We start from the raw sequence: 16551 nt of genomic DNA, 5'->3' as shown, positions 1-16551 counted from the left end.
CTGTGTGTATGTGTGTGTATGTCCATGTGTCTGTGTGTATTTGTGTGTTGTGTGTGTGTGTGTGTACATATGTGTGTATATGGGTATTATGTCTGTGTGTGTCTGTGTGTCTGTATGTGCATGTGTGTATGTGGGTACGTATGTATGTGTATATGTATGTGTGTAGGCATATGTGTGTCTGTGTGTATGTGTGTGTATGTCCATGTGTCTGTGTGTATTTGTGTGTTGTGTGTGTGTGTGTGTACATATATGTGTGTATATGGGTATTATGTCTGTGTGTCTGTGTGTCTGTATGTGCATGTGTGTATGTGGGTACGTATGTATGTGTATATGTATGTGTGTAGGCATATGTGTGTCTGTGTGTATGTGTGTGTGTGTCCATGTGTCTGTGTGTATTTGTGTGTTGTGTGTGTGTGTGTGTGTGTACATATGTGTGTATATGGGTATTATGTCTGTGTGTGTCTGTGTGTCTGTATGTGCATGTGTGTATGTGGGTACGTATGTATGTGTATATGTATGTGTGTAGGCATATGTGTGTCTGTGTGTATATGTGTGTATGTCCATGTGTCTGTGTGTATTTGTGTTGTGTGTGTGTGTGTACATATGTGTGTATATGGGTATTATGTCTGTGTGTGTCTGTGTGTCTGTATGTGCATGTGTGTCTGTGGGTACGTATGTATGTGTATATGTATGTGTGTAGGCATATGTGTGTCTGTGTGTATGTGTGTGTGTGTCCATGTGTCTGTGTGTATTTGTGTGTGTGTTGTGTGTGTGTGTGTGTACATATGTGTGTATATGGGCATTATGTCTGTGTGTGTCTGTGTGTCTGTATGTGCATGTGTGTCTGTGGGTACGTATGTATGTGTATATGTATGTGTGTGGGCATATGTGTGTCTGTGTGTGTATGTGTGTGTGTGTCCGTGTGTCTGTGTGTATTTGTGTGTGTTGTGTGTGTGTGTGTGTACATATGTGTGTATATGGGTATTATGTCTGTGTGTGTCTGTGTGTCTGTATGTGCATGTGTGTATGTGGGTACGTATGTATGTGTATATGTATGTGTGTGGGCATATGTGTGTCTGTGTGTGTGTGTGTGTCCATGTGTCTGTGTGTATTTGTGTGTGTGTGTTGTGTGTGTGTGTGTGTACATATGTGTGTATATGGGTATTATGTCTGTGTGTGTCTGTGTGTCTGTATGTGCATGTGTGTATGTGGGTACGTATGTATGTGTATATGTATGTGTGGGCATATGTGTGTCTGTGTGTGTGTGTGTGTCCATGTGTCTGTGTGTGTGTGTGTGTGTTGTGTGTGTGTGTGTGTGTACATATATGTGTGTATATGGGCATTCTACCTATGGTGTGCATGTGTGTATGTGGGTATACGTGTCTATGTGTGTGTGAGTTTGTGTGTATGTGTGTATGTCTGAGTGTGTGTTTGTGTGTATGTGTGTGTTGTGCGGCAGGGGTGGGGGGAGTTTCCCAGTGCTTTGGTTCCTGTTAAGAGGTTCACACACTTGGGGCCCCTCCGGCCCGTCTTCCCTTAGGCGCCTGCCTGGGGGCCTGCAAACCCGGCCTGTGGTTCCGGCTGCTCTGGGGGCCGCTTCCCCTCCCCGGCACCAGGGTCTGCGGCTGGCTGTTTCCCCAGGGGTCTCCTGCAGGGCGGGGTTTGTTTCTGGTGTGCCTAGGGCCCCCAGCATTATCGGGGTGTCTCCATGGTGTCCTGGGCTGGCGCGCTCCTCTCCTCCCCATGGAAACAGGAGGTCACGGGATCCAGTCTGGCCAGCACCTGCCAGGTGAAGTTCCCACCTGTATAGAGTTTCTGGCCTGAGAGACCAAATGTACGAAAGGGCCAGGGCCAGACCGTGTATAAAAACACAACTCCGACCCCCGGTCTGCAGCCAGGCGGCCAGGCCGTCACTACAGGAACCAGCGCAGGAAGCCAAACAGTAACTCCTGTAACGATCTGCCCGACACGGCCGACCTGACCCGGCACTGGCAGCTCCCTAGGTTTTGTCCCTGCTCCCAACTCAGGACCCAAGAGAGCAAGCCCAGTGTGCCCCCACCAGCCACGTGGGACACCCTGCTTCTCGCTCCCCCAGGCCCCGGCCCCCATCAGGGCGCCCTTGGAGCCGCCCCCTCCCCCTGGACCGCCCCCCTCCCAGCCCGCCCCTCCAGGTCGAGCGACCAACCGGCGAGGCCCTCCCCGCCCCAAGCCTCCACCCCGTCAGCAGCGGGCCAGCTCTATTCCCACCCTCGCGGGTTCTTGTGCCAAGTTCTCCCAAGCTTCCTGGGCGCCCCCATGCTGGGAAGCTGTGCTCCGTGCTCTGTCAACAGTTCAGTCCACCCCGGCGCTGGAGCTGGAGGGCACGCAGGCTTCCCAGCCGCCGGCGTGGACCCCCACCCCTGCCTGTTCCCGGCCTTCCAGAGTGCCGCCTGGGCTGCTCTGAGCTTCGGGGCCTCCCTTCCACACCCTTGTCCTGGTGGCGCTTGTGCTTCCATCGACCCCAGGCCCCTTTCCCGCCTGCGTCCCGTCCCTGCTCTTTCCAGGCCCCTGCGTGTCCTGTGCTGCAGAGTCTGCACCGGGAGGGTCAGGCTCCGCGCTGGGCGTCAGCATCCCCGCGGGTCCATGTGCCGGCGGGTGTCACGCCCGCCCCCCCACCTCCCCGCCAGGGCATCGGGTGAGCGACCGCTCCCTCCCCTCTCAGGTGAGATAGAAAAGCGAGACTCGCAGCCCCTGCTGGACATCCTGAAGGCGGTAGGAGGCTGGCCAGTGGCCACGGACAAGTGGAGCGAGAGTGTAGGTAAGGCAGGGCCTGGTGGCGGCCTTGCATGGGCGGGGGCCCTGGGCCTGGTGGCGGCCTCGCATGGGCGGGGGCCCTGGGCCTGGTGGCGGCCTCGCACGGGCGGGGGCCCTGGGCCTGGTGGCGGCCTCGCACGGGCGGGGGCCCTGGGCCTGGTGGCGGCCTCGCATGGGCGGGGGGCCCTGGGCCTTCCAGGCCCGAGCCGGAGAGTGTGCAGCAGCTGCTGGCGGGCTCCCAGCGGCTGGGCCCCTCCGCTCTGCAGAGGGGCATCCCTTCCAGAGCCCTAGGGAAGGGCCGGGGCCCCGGCTCTCAGCATGGGCTCTGCTCCCTGCTCTCGGGGGGTCGGGGGCGCACAGCGCTGCTCTCCGGGCCCTGCTGATCCCCGTGGACTCTGGACGAGGGGCTGGGCTAGGACCCCAGGTCCTGACAGGTCTCCAGCACGGGGTGCCGGCCCCCAGGTGCCCGGTGGGAACTGGAGCAGCAGCTGGCCGTGATGAACGCGCAGTTCAACCGGCGGGTCCTCATCGACCTCTTCATCTGGAACGACGACCAGAACTCCAGCCAACACATCATCTATGTACGAGCCGCGCAGGGGGGCCGGGCAGGCCGGGCCCCCTGGGCCTGGCTGGGGGCTCCCGCAGGGCAGCGGGGAGACAGCTGTTACCACAGGGGGCGGGTGGCCCGCGAATGCTCCCAGGGCCCTGCTGTCATCCACACCCGCAGCTCAGGGGACCTGTGCCGATGGTCTGGGTTTCTGCTGGGCCAGAGGGGCGGCCCAGGTGCCGAGCTGGTCCTCGGGACGGTCCGTCCAGGCCTTTGGCAGCAGCACAGAGAGCCCGACCTCAAAGAGCCACCACTGGCCACAGATAGGCCACAGAGGACCCCGCGTGGGACACACACTCCGCTCTGGGAGGGGGGCTGTCCGAGGCCCTGTGGGTGGCCCGCACCCCCTGGCCACCCCTCAGCCCACCTGCAGTCCAGCCCCAGAGCAGGGGTCGGGGCCCAGTACCTGCACACGCTCCAGATGGAGCGCCCGTTCCCACCAGGCACAGCATGGTGGAGGGGAGAGGGCTGGGCCCACCTCGGCAAGGCTAGGGGTGTCCCGGCTCCATGCCCAGGGTCCCACGCTCTGTCTCCAGATAGACCAGCCAACCCTGGGCATGCCGTCCCGAGAGCACTACTTCAATGAGGGCAGCGACCAGAAGGTGAGTCAGGGGCAGCCGACGCTGGACCTGCCCGCCTGGCGCTTTCCCGCCGGCCCCTTCCACTCTGGGCGCCCTCCGCCCGTCACTCCAGGGCCCACCTGTGGCCCGGCTCCCTGTGTGTCGGTCAACACCAGCCCCTCAGCTAGCCACCTGCGTGGTTCAAGCCCGGCACTGAGCGCTGGACATGCAGACGTGGACCCGTGCCTTTGTCACCATCGTAGGGGTGTCCCTGAACCCCCAGGGGCAGGCTCGGGGATCCACTCAGCCCTGCAGCCCCGAGGGGCACACCTGCCATCCCCATCTCGCCAGGGCAGGACTGCGGTCCACACCGCCGGCTCACTGCACGTGGCCTGTAGAGGTCTGAGTGCAGGCCACCCGGGCCCTGAGGCTGCTCCCGGAGCCACCCTCCTCCTGCACCCGGGAGAAGAGAGATGGGGAACCGAACAGCAGCAAGGCGCGCGGGACAGGGCCGGGGGGTGTGGAGGGGGGAGTCAGGGGGGAAGGCCAGGGAGCAGACTGAAAGACAGGAGGTGACATGGCCCGCGGCCTGGAGGCAGTGTGGGGGGCCTCATGGAGGAGGTGGGCTGTGAGCTAGGCCGGGAGGGTCCAGCCAAGAGAAAAGGCAAGCGTGGCCAAAAGAAGGAGCCGTGGAGTGGGCAGTGGGGCTGGGAGAACAGCCCAAGGAGCCCAGCTCAGAGCAGCAGGGACTGGGGCCCCTGGAAGGGCTCACGCCTGGCAGCCACGGATCAGACCCGGCAGCTGCTGGCCAAGACCAGCCTGGCGGCATCAGCCCAGCCTGATGCCAAGTACCTGGGAAGACGTGGCCTCTGTGGTCCCTGCCTGCAAATGAGGAACCCCCCCCCCCGGCCCAGACAGGCCCCAAGAAGGTGGGTCCAGGAGGGACGCACAGCCTCAGGACCCAGCTCTTGACACCCGGCCTAGGCGAGCCTGGCTAGGGCAGCCCACCCGAACCCTGGAGCCCGACGGCTCTGGGCCTTTACTAGCACCTACTGTGTGCCCCGCACTTTATATGCAGCCGTGCAGTCCGCTGGAATAGGTCTCCGGTCCCGTGCGAGCTGCTCGGGCACGGGGTCACACACACAAGGGAGGCAGCAGGGAGCCCGGCACTAAGCGTCTGGCTGTGGGTCGGCGAGCAGCCCATCCAGCAGGTGTGGGGAGCAGGCGCCGTCCACCCACGGGGCTCACAGCCTCCCACCCGCCGGCTTGCCAGCAGCATGAGTCCCAGCGCCGAGGGCCCCTGGTCTGGGAGGCGTGGGCCGTCTGGAACCCCCAAGCCGTTGAGCATCCCGAGGGCTGCTTTGTGGCATATGCCCACCCCACCCCCACAGAGAGCTCCGTGGGGGCCAAGGTGCCCGAGGCTGCCAGACGGTGTCCTGCACCCTTTGGCTCAGGTACGGGAAGCCTACCTGCAGTTCATGACGTCGGTGGCCACGATGCTTCGGGCGGACATGAACCTCCCCCAGAACAGCGACCTGGTGCGGGAGGACATGGCCCAGGTGCTGGAGCTGGAGACGCAGCTGGCCAACGTGAGGCCGCGGACCGGGGGCGGACGGGGTTGGGGGGATCAGGCCAGCCGCCCCACCCCTGTGACTACCCGCCCCGCTGCAGGCCACGGCCCCACAGGAGGAGCGGCACGACGTCACCGCCCTGTACCACAGGATGGACCTGGAACAGCTCCAGAACGAGTTCGGTCTGAAGGTGAGCCCCAGCCATACCCGCCCCGCCGCTCTCCCCTAAGCCTCAAGTACGCCCACCCCAAGCAGGGCCCACGGGACCGGTCACCCAAACAGGGACACGTCCACACAAGGACGGCAGGTGTCAGCTGGCTGCCTGGGGACGCGGGGCCACCCGCCTGTGAGGTGCCGGCTGCGGCGCCCCAGGTCTTCCGAGCGGGAGAGCGGCCTGCGAGGGGCTGCTGACTCGGCCGCCCACATCGGGCAGGCCCCCCGCCCGGGGCTTCCTGTCCCCAGGCCCGGCTCGGGGCCCCAGCACAGCTCTGCCCTGACAGAGGGCCCCACGGTCGGACCCTCGGACCCTCCCCTCCCGCTGGCCAGGCCCGGGAAGGGGGAGCTCAGCCCTGCGCCCCCCAAGGCCCCGCACTCACTCAGCCTGTCCTGAGCCGTCAGAGGGGCCTCCTCCTGTGGAAGGAGGGTCCGGACGTGGCTCTAGCCACCGCCAGCTGACTGCGGCGACCGAGGCCCAGGTCAGGGGAGACGGTGCAGCTGGGGACGGAGCCCGCCGGCAGAGGCAGGGCCTGAACGTCCTTCCTGTGACCAGAACACCTAAGTGTCTGGAGCCACAGAACAAGACGGGAGAACTCGGGGGGACCCTGCCCGGGGATCCCGCACCTGGCACCCCAGAAGGCCCCGTCGTCCCCCACGCTTCCTTCCCGGCTCCCAGCGCTGGCCTGCCGTGACACCACCCCGCACCGCCCGCCAGCTCGCCCCCTCCCAGGCGGGCACTTTGAGGGGCCAGCCGTGCTCTGGCACTGACTCCATCCATAAACGAAGCAGGCAGCCCCCCGCCCAGGGCTTGGGTGGGGGAAAAAGAGATGTGGCCTGCAGAGTGTGTCGGAGGGCAGGCAAGGCGGGCACAGAGGAACAGCGAGTGAGTGCCAAGGTCCTGAGGCCGGGGCTGCAGGGCGGCTGGGGCCGAGCCCAGGCCGGGGAGGGAGGGTGGGCCGTGTCGGGCCTCTGGGGCCATTTTGAAAGCACCGGCTTTGATGGGACAGGACTTGACTCATAGCGAAGAGAACCTGGCTGCTGAGGACACAGGGAAGGACTGAGGGCCAGAAGCAGGGAGACGGGTCAGGAGGCTGCAGCACAGCCTAGGTGGGACCAGGTGGCGGCCTGGGACAGCGGCAGCAGAAGGGCTGAGAGGCATGGCTCGTGGATTCATTTGGAAGGGAGAACAGCACGACCTGCAAATGGACCAAACGTGGGAAGTGAGAGGAATGGGGGACGCAGATGGCCAGAAGGTGCCGCGGAGACGCCCCGGAGCAGGGGTGGCCACGTGCAGGAACGCAGGTCTCAGGGTGTCTGGACTCTAATGCGTTCACAGAGCTTAGAATTGCCACACGTGAGCCCATCCACACAGCCCCCTCCCTGCCCTCCTCCCCAAAGCAGCCACCACCCGGCCTCCACCACACGCGTGGGCCGGGCTGCTCTCGCCTACGTTCTGTAGGTGAGACGACTTCTCACCGTCGTCACACCTCTCGCTGGGGCAGCGGCGGCCTCTCAGTCACCCTGATCCCCGTGCGATCGATCCTAAGAACACTCAACAGCTGTGCTCCCGTTCTACTCTTGCTGGGCCTCTGGCTGTTCCAGTTCTGGACTTTTCTGAGCGATGTGGCTACGCTCATTCCCATGCACGTCTTTTGGCACACACGCGCGAGCATTTCTGTCAGGTGTCCATAGGGATGAAGTGGCCAGGTCTTAGGACACAGGTCATTCGAAAATCATCATACAGATGTACACTCCCCAACAGGAGTGTGTGAAACACCCCCTCCAGTGCTTGGCGGTGCTCGTTCCTTCCGTCTTAGCCCATCTAGGGATGTGTTGCAGATGAACGTGTTGCGGAATTTCATCTGGGTTGGATTTGACTTTCCCTGAGCACTACTTCACACTGATTGGCCAGCAGTGGCCCCCTTTTGTGAAGTGTCTGCTCAGGTCTCTTGCCCATCTGCACTACTCGGATATCTGCCTTCTTCTCACTGACTTTTAGTTCTCTGAATACACTGGATGTGACCCCTTGGTCAGTGTCTGTGTAGTAAATGTCCTTTCCAGTGGGCAGCCTACTGTTACACGTTCATACTGGTTCTTTTTTTTAAGAGGGCTTAAAATAGTCCAATTTATCCAAAGACGGATGGATCCTGTCTCTATGGCTAGCGTTCATTGTGTTCTGCTTAAGAAATTTTTGCCCGCCAAGGTTGTTTAGGTCGACAGTCTACCCTGAGTTGATTTTTATGTACAGTGAGAAGGAATTGTTTCATCTGCTCCTTGTGGCTGTCCAGATGACCTAGCACCCTTTACTGAGAAGACTCCCCCATCAGCCATTGCGCTGTGTGCCAACTTGATTAAAGACCGAGTGCCTTTTTGCACGCTTGTGCCTAGTGCATGTCTGGGTCTGTGCGTTTGTACCTGTGTGTGTATTTCTGAACTCTCCTCTGTTCCAATGGTCTGTCTGTTCATGTGCCGGAACCTACCGCCTCCATTGCTATAGCTTTGTGGTAAGTTTTGATGTCTACCAACTTTGTTCTTCAAATCAATTATTCTTGATCTTTTGCATTTTCTTGCAAGACTCAAAGTCAGCTAGTCAATTACACACACACACACAAAATGCTGCTGAGATTTTGACCAGGATTGCTTGAAATCTAAGCATCAATTTGGGGAAGAGCCACATCTTTCCAAGGTTGAGTCTTCTGATCCATGAAACTTCCATAGAGTTACTTCCATATATTTATGTTTTCTTTCATTTCTCTCAATAAGTTTTATAGTTTTCTACTTCAAGGCCTTACATATCTTTCATTACATTGGTTCCTAGGTGCTTGGTTTTTTGATATTATTGTAAATGGTATCATTTTGCAATTTCTCTCATTGTTGCTAGTATACAGCAATACTTTGTATACAGCAATTTTACTCAAAGCATGCAGTAGTTCTAACAGTTTATCCTTTAATATTTTATAGACACAGAATCATGTCCTTTGTAAAAAATAAGTTTTATGTCTTCCCTTTTCAATCCTTATTGATTTAATTTTTTTCTTGTCTTATTGAACTGGCTAGGACTTTCAGCATAAGGCTGAAGCCATGATATCTTGTTTCCCTCCTGATCTCAGAAAAAAAGCTTTGCAACATTTTGCAAGCTTTCATTTAATTTTGTTTGCTGTAGAATTTTGTGGGGTTTTGTTTGTTGCCACTGTTGCTGTTGTACAGATCCTTTTATTAGATTACAGAACTTCTATTTCGATTTGCTGAATCTTTTTCATGAATAGTCAATTTTAATATGCCTTATCTGCATCTATTGAAATTACCATGTGATTTTCCTTCTGTATTGTTACCATAGTGAATTATATTGATTTTCAAATGTTACACCACACTTGTATTCCTTGAGTAAATCTAATTTGGCTGTGTTGCATTATCCATTTTATATAGGTACGGATGAACTCCGATTGCTAATATTTTGCTTAGAATTTTTGTATCAATTATCATAAATGAGACTGGCTTATTGTTTTCTTTTCTTTTAATGTCCTTATTTTGGTATTAAGGTTATTCTTGGTCTCATAAATCAAGTTGAAAGAGTTTTCTCTTTTTTCCTTCTCTGGAAAGTTTAAGATTAGTGGTATATCTTCCTTAAATGTCAGATAGTATTCACTGGAAAAGCCAGATGAGTCTGGAAATTTCTATGTGGAAATATTTTAAATTAAATAATCCAGTTTCTTACATACGAAACTATTTATATTTTCTATCTCCTTTCATTTTTTGCTGAGTTGTGTTTTTCCAGGAATTCTTCCATTACACTTGGATTTTCCAATATATTGCCATAATCTCTTTTCACTGTTTGTAGGCTCTGTAGTAATGTCACCCACCTTTTTCCTGATTCTGATTACCTGCACCTTCTCTCTTATTTTTTGAATATTCTTTAGAGGGGGCTGGGTTTCTTGGATGCCCAAGAACTGTGTCTACCACTCCATCTCTCCCTCTTTCTCCTCACTCCCTCCTTCTCCAGGGATTTAACTGGACTCTCTTCATACAATCTGTGCTATCCTCTGTCAAAATCGAGCTGCTGCCAGATGAGGAAGTGGTGGTCTATGGCATCCCCTACCTCCAGAATCTTGAAGACATCATCGATGTCTACTCATCCAGGTGAGGCTCAAGGAAGGTCCCAAGAGGTGTCAGCATCTTTCCCCTGCTCTCTCCTCATCCCCAACAGCTCCTCCTCTCAGGAGAGAACCCCATAAAGCATTACTCTGAGGTGCGAGGGACATGATGGGGTCAAATGTTTGTGGGCAGTGGAACCTTACATTAGAGATGCGAACCCCTCCTTGAGTCATCCAGGGGCAGGCAGGATGTATCTGTGGGTCGTCTTGGAGATTTTTTCCACCACCCTGAAGTCTCTGTTTGGTGTGGAGCCTGCTGTCCAAGGGCCCATAAACCACACCCTCTCCCTGGGCAAACAGCGCACACCTGTTCTATCCGCTGCCCTCTGCCTCCTGCCCCAGGACCATGCAGAACTACCTGGTCTGGCGCCTGGTCCTGGACCGCATCAGCAGCCTGAGCCAGAGATTCAAGGATGCACGCGCAAACTACCGCAAGGTGAGCGATGCCCTGCCCCTGCACCGAGCCTGGCCTGTTTCCTTGTTAACACTGACCACCTGCTGTGGGCCAAGCACCAAGGTCCACCCTGGGATCAGAGCTGCGATCCAGGCTCATGAGACACGCCCTCTTGGGGCAGCCTAACAATAAGCCATCGACAAAGCACAATCTGCTCTTTCAAGACCAGCAAGTAGGATGTGAGGGGAGGGGGTGAGGGCAGGGAGAGCCTCTCTGAGAAAGCGACCATGGAGACCTCAAGGCACGAACGACCCAGGCCAGATTCCCAGGAGCAGAAACAGCTAGTGCAGAGGTCCTGGGGCAGGGACCCCGGGGTCACATGGGGGAAGGAGGGAGATGAGGTCGGGGAGGAGGGGGAGGCAACCATGGGCCAGAGCAGCATGCGGATTCCACGTGCACTGAGAGCCACTGGGGTGTTAAGAGCGGGAACCACAGTCCGATGTCCCGCCTGGTGTGGTCATTCTGGCCGCTGCTGGGGCACAGGCCGAGTGGACGCAGGGGTCCGGCCCCGATCGGGGAGATGGGGGCAGAAGCCGTTGTGGCAATCAGGCCTCCTGCTTTGCCGTCTTGGGCTGAGGACGCCACGAGCCAAGCGTGGAGAAGGGAGCTGAATCCCAGAGCTCAGAGGACAGAGAATGAGTCACACTGACTTGCTAAGAGGCAGGAAACCCCACAGCCCCGGAGCGTGTGGCCAGATGCTGGGCAGAGCTCCGAGGGGGCCACGATTGGGGGCCAGAAATCTGAGGGGGGGCACATTTCCATCTTGTGCCCTGTGTCCCCAGGGACAGATGGGCAGACATTCTCATCGTCATTTTGGAGACGGGGAAACCAGGGCCCAGACAGCTGGCGGCTCACGGCTGAGCTAGACAAGGCCCCCGAGGTCAACGCCAGCCTGTGCTTTGGGGTAGGGCTGGAGTCCTTGAGAGCAGAGTCGGCCAGACAGCCAGGCCAGGGTGGCAGGGACAGGGGCCAAGGAGGAACTCGGGGCCGGGCAGGGCACCCGCACCCCGGGGTCGGCCTGGGCCGGGAGCCCAGCCTTCCAAACTGCACACCCGGTCCTCCCACACCAGGGGCAGTGTTCAAAGGGGGTGTCTGAGTTCACCAATGTCCCCCACTGGCCCCTGGGCACACTGGGGCCGAGGCCAGGGAAGCAGACGTTGGTAAACGTGGTGAAATGAAACGTGCCAGGCGCTGTACGGCACGTCGGCACAGGAGGTGCGCTGGCGGGAGTGCGTCAGCTACGTCAACAGTAACATGGAGAGCGCCGTGGGCTCACTCTACGTCAAGGAGGCCTTCCCCAGGGACAGCAAGAACATGGTGCGTGCCCGGAGACCCCGCCCTGGGCCAGGGGACACCAGCCCGTGGCACCTCTCGCCCCAGCAGCGCCTGTGTGCTCAGCGGTACCGGGGAGCACGTGTTTGCCCGGCGCCCCATCACACAGCGGGATGCGGGGAAGCCTTGCCCGCCCCAGGCCTCTGGCCCCCAACAGCTATTGGCCCCGACCCCCAGCCCTGAGGGCCTGCCTGGGAAGGGGGCAAGTTGTACGAGGTGTGGGTCCAGGGCCTGGCAGGCCCTAGGCCCACCCAGGACAGAGTGCTGCCGTGGGGACCCTGTCCCAGGGGGTCAGATTCCGCCCCCAACCCCCCACCACGTTCAGAGCGGCCCCCTGCAGAGACCCCAATGCTGATCAGCTGGGCACCAGGGTCACGCGCCCCCGCCAGGTCAGAAAGCTCATCGACCAGCTGCGGGCAGTGTTCATGGAGACCCTGGACGAGCTGAGCTGGATGGACAAGTCATCCAAGAAGGCGGCCCAGGAGAAGGTGGGCAGGAGGCTGGGAGAGGGTGGCCCCGGTGCGAGGGGTACAGGGTAATCGTCGCCACCCCTTCTTCAGAGATGAGGGCAGTGAGCCTGGGGGTGGGGGGCTCAGGAAGGGGCTGCGGGCAGAGGCGAGACCCCCCAGCAATGCGCGGGGGCGGCCACGGCCCCAGGGGGCAGGACCCCCTCTGGGCTGGTGTGACAGCAGCCAAGCAGCTCTGCCCGGCCCGACCCCAGACCCCTGGCTGGCGGCCGGGTGCGAAGGTCGGTCTCTGGTCGAGCCCTTCCACGCTCTGTCCCCATTAGCCTCCCCACAGCCTGCAAGGAGGGCGAGTCCCTTAGCCCCTTACCCACACGGCGGGGGCAAAGCCAGGATGCCCACAGTGGGGTGGGCAGGGACCGGCCCCCATCTCCTCCCTAGGCCATGAGCATCCAGGAGCAGGTTGGGTATCCCGACTACATCCTGGAGGAGGGGAACAAACACCTGGACGAGGAGTATTCCAATGTGCGTGCCACCCACACAGCCCCACCGTCCCCTGGCCCCAACCCAACCCGCCCCTGAGCCAGCTCCCGAGGACCTTGGGCCCTCAGCTACCGGGGGTGGATTCCGTCCGTAACTCAGCCCCCTGGCCGCATGCTGGGGCTCTGGCATCACCTCCCATTACAGGTGGGGAAACCATGGCTGGGAGGGACTTGGATCTTGCCCGGTAAGTGCACAGAGCCAGGCTTGGCCCCTAGTCCACTGCAGGCAGAGCCTGTGGGCCACATTTGGGACTGCCTGGCGAGTCCTGAGGCCAGTCCCCAGCCGCCCTGGACCTCCCTTACCCCCGGGCCCCTCGAGGACCCCGCACGCATGCCCACCCGTCTCCTGTAGCTGAACTTCTCGGAGCACCTGTACTTTGAGAACGGACTGCAGAATCTCAAGGCTGGCGCCCAGCGGAGCCTCAGGAAGCTGCGGGAGAAGGTGGACCGAAACCTGTGAGTGGGGACGGCACGGGGAAGGGGGGCACATGGGCCAGCGGGGGAGGGCGGTGGGTCTGACTCAGAGCCCCCCTGCACCCGCCCTCTGCTTCTGGGGTCCCAGGGAGAAGCCAGGGCTTTGGACTGGCCTAGACCCTGCCCTGGCCGTTGGCCGTGCTGGCCTCGTGGCATGACCGCTGTGCATGGGTCAGGGTGGGCTCTGGCCAGCTGAGTAGGGGGACCTGGAGGGCAGGCCCAGGAGACCTGGGCTCTGAATGACCCACTTGTCTATCACAGCTGGATCACCGGGGCCGCTGCGGTGAATGCGTTCTACTCCCCAAACCGAAACCAGATTGGTATGTTCACCCCACGCCCCATAAGCCCTGCCGTCTTGCCTTCAGAGCCTACGTTTTCTGCTCTGTAAAATGCGGCAGGGGATCATAACCTTCACCTCCCGGCCGTGAGGTTAAATGCCAGGACGCCGAGGTGCACCCACCCCGAGCCTGGCGCACAGGTGTGCTCGCCCACAGCTCACTCCGCCCCCCGCCGCCTCCTCGCACAGTGTTTCCTGCCGGGATCCTCCAGCCTCCTTTCTTCAGCAAGGAGCAGCCCCAGGCCTTGAACTTTGGGGGCATCGGGATGGTGATCGGGCACGAGATCACCCACGGCTTTGATGACAACGGTACGGGGCTGCCTGGAGGGCAGAGCCGCACCTCCAGTCACAAACACACCCCTCCCACCGCTGCGCGGGGGCCCCCCGCCTGGTTCCTGCCTGGTTCCAGGGGCCTCCAGCTGCCACCCAGCGAGGTTGCCTTTCCCATTGGGCTAGACCAGCGAAACCTTCTGAGGGCAGCCCCATATCCCCAGGGTCCAGCGCTCCCCTCCCCTGGGGTTTAGAGAGTGTGGACACCACAGCAAGGCTCCTTAGTCCACAGCGCCTCTGGGGTCCTGTGACCCAAGACCCCGGGCCCTGACCTTGGGGATGGCATGGACACCACTGAAGCCTTCCATCCCCCAGGGCCTGAGCAGCCCCGTGACAGGGGGCCCATTCTCTGCTCACGTGAGCTCTAGACACTGGGGTTCCCGGGAGGACGTGGGGGAGAGGCTGGCGCTGCACAGGCCGGGCCTCGTGGGCAGCCCCCCGCCCCCATCCAGGCCGGAACTTCGACAAGAACGGGAACATGATGGACTGGTGGAGTAACTTCTCGGCCCAGCACTTCCGCAAGCAGTCGGAGTGCATGGTCTACCAGTATGGTAACTACTCCTGGGACCTGGCCGACGACCAGAACGTGAGCGGCCACCACCCGGACACACCGCAGCCCTGGCCTGGGGGAGGGCGGAGCTGGGGAGCCCGGGCACCCCCGCCATCCTGTCTCCCGCCTGCAGGTGAATGGCTTCAGTACCCTCGGGGAAAACATCGCAGACAATGGAGGGGTGCGGCAGGCCTACAAGGTGCGTCCAAGCAGGGCCCCCGAGGAGGTGGGGCGGGGAGCGACCAGGTCCAGGCAGGGACGGCCCCTCAGCGCGGCAGGGACTGACCCCTTCCCAAGCCCAGGCAGATCCCGGGACCCTTCATCTGACAGGGAGGCAGCAGAGCCCTGGGGGAGCCTGCCGGCCACAGGCGGGCAGGCCCACACTTTACCCCAAGCTTAACTGAGGCCTCCGCGCTCTGGGGAGACCACTGCCCACTGCCAAGTAAGGCAGTGACAGTCACTGAACGCCCGCCAGCCTCAGCGACAGCCCTGCACCAGCAGCCTCGGGCACCGGCCGTCAGGCGCTCATTCATGTGGCGGGCTGCCCAGGCAGTGGGCTCCTACCGATGGTCCCTGGGGTTCTCAGAGGCCCCACGCTGCAGGGGCAGGACCCCCACCGAAGGAGGGCCGGAAGCCAGACCTCCCTTCCGCCCCAATGCAAGGACCCTGGAGTCCTGGCCAGCCCGGTGCTGCCCCCAGGAGGGCAGGCCCTGGCCCAGCACCCGCTTGGTGCCTGCAGGCTTACCTGAAGTGGGTGGCGGAAGGCGGCAAGGACCAGCCGCTGCCAGGACTGCAGCTGACCGACAAGCAGCTGTTCTTCATCAGCTATGCACAGGTGGGGGTCGGTCCCCTGCCCCACTGGCTGGAAACCGGCTCCCCCACTTGCACCCTTGGCGGGCCCCCACTGACGCATGCCTCCAGGGACACCCTGGCGGGCAAGCCAGGCAGAACCAGAACTAGTGGGCCAGGAAGGCTTCCTGGAGGGAAAGGATGGTGGCGGCGTTGGAGCCGGGGAAGATTCAGACGTAGCTGTGGAGGGAGAGGGGTGACCCGCTGGCTTCCCTCCCCCCACCCAAGAAGGAGCAGCGGGGGTCCTGACGGGACTCCTTTGTGCCCAGAGAGGAACCAGGCCGCACTCCCTCCGTGCCACAGCCCTAGGGGCGCCTGCCTCCCCAGGCCCACGGTGCCCCCGTAGCATCCCCTCTGGTCCTCCTTGCCCCTGCACCCCATCCCCCTGCCCCTCCTCCAAGTCCCGCAGACATGCCCCTCATGCACCCACAGGTGTGGTGCGGGTCCTACCGGCCCGAGTTCGCCATCCAGTCCATCAAGACCGACGTCCACAGCCCCCTGAAGTACAGGCAAGTGGCCCCCATGCCCCTGAGCCCCGCGCCCGGGCCGGCGCTGTCTCAGGCTCCTCCGTCCACCCGCAGGGTGCTGGGCTCGCTGCAGAACCTGGCCGCCTTCGCAGACGCGTTCCACTGCGCGCGGGGCTCCCCTATGCACCCGAAGGTGCGATGCCATGTCTGGTAGCCAAGGCCAAGCCGAGCTGCGCGGCCCACGCCCACCCGCCGACCCGAGATGCCCCGTCCGCGCGGAGACGGTGCTGCCAGCGAGGACCCGGCGTGCGCCCCGCTCCTGGCGGCCGACCCACCCGCAGCCAACCCACCCATGCCGCGCCCGGCCTCCGCGCCCGGCCTGGAGTGCGACCCGGCCCTGAGCCCCCTCCGCGCCCGCCCGCGAGGATCCACACCGCCCACCGCAGCCCTGTAGACACGGTTATCAGTCTTCTGCCCGCTCGCCAAAGCGCGTCCTCCTCAGACGTCCACGAGCTTCAGACTTGAGCTAAGTAAAGGCTTTAAAGCAGTCGGCTGCCTTGTCTGTGTAGCAGGGCCCAGGGCCGGCCGTCGGGGTGACATACCTGAGAAAGTGCCCCACTCTCCCGCTGCACCTGCCGCTGACTGCTGGTGGCCAAGTGAGGAAATGGCAGGGCGCTCCTGACCATTTCCCCAGGGTCTCTCTGCTGGGGGCACAGCAATGACCACGATGCCCCCAAACGCCCGCCCTCGGGGAGCACAGTTCAGGCAGGGAGAGGGGATCCTGACCCAGGAAGGAGCTGAGTTCCAGGAGAGGGGCGGGGGGATCTGAGCTGCAGCCCAGAATCTGGATTCGG

At 60.7% G+C, this 16551-nt stretch overlaps 1 protein-coding gene across 1 annotated transcript in view; it reads left to right on the top strand.

The window, feature by feature from the left end:
• The window catches only part of MMEL1 (membrane metalloendopeptidase like 1), a 34528-nt gene extending 18290 nt beyond the window's left edge, over positions 1-16238 (top strand). The window contains exons 6-19 of the mRNA XM_067717747.1: positions 5632-5721; positions 9748-9884; positions 10241-10334; positions 11541-11669; positions 12074-12172; positions 12590-12673; positions 13043-13146; positions 13426-13484; positions 13691-13810; positions 14284-14417; positions 14515-14580; positions 15121-15216; positions 15663-15739; positions 15812-16238. Coding sequence (XP_067573848.1) covers positions 5632-5721; positions 9748-9884; positions 10241-10334; positions 11541-11669; positions 12074-12172; positions 12590-12673; positions 13043-13146; positions 13426-13484; positions 13691-13810; positions 14284-14417; positions 14515-14580; positions 15121-15216; positions 15663-15739; positions 15812-15911 — 1389 coding nt within the window. The 3' untranslated portion in view covers positions 15912-16238. The remainder of the gene's footprint in view (positions 1-5631; positions 5722-9747; positions 9885-10240; positions 10335-11540; positions 11670-12073; positions 12173-12589; positions 12674-13042; positions 13147-13425; positions 13485-13690; positions 13811-14283; positions 14418-14514; positions 14581-15120; positions 15217-15662; positions 15740-15811) is intronic.
• The last annotated feature ends 313 nt before the right edge of the window (positions 16239-16551 follow it).

Source organism: Pseudorca crassidens, chromosome 2, assembly GCF_039906515.1.
Source record: "Pseudorca crassidens isolate mPseCra1 chromosome 2, mPseCra1.hap1, whole genome shotgun sequence".
Lineage (NCBI taxonomy): Eukaryota > Metazoa > Chordata > Mammalia > Artiodactyla > Delphinidae > Pseudorca > Pseudorca crassidens.
Note: the sequence above shows the minus strand (reverse complement) of the source record. Positions and strands in the feature narration are given on the sequence as shown.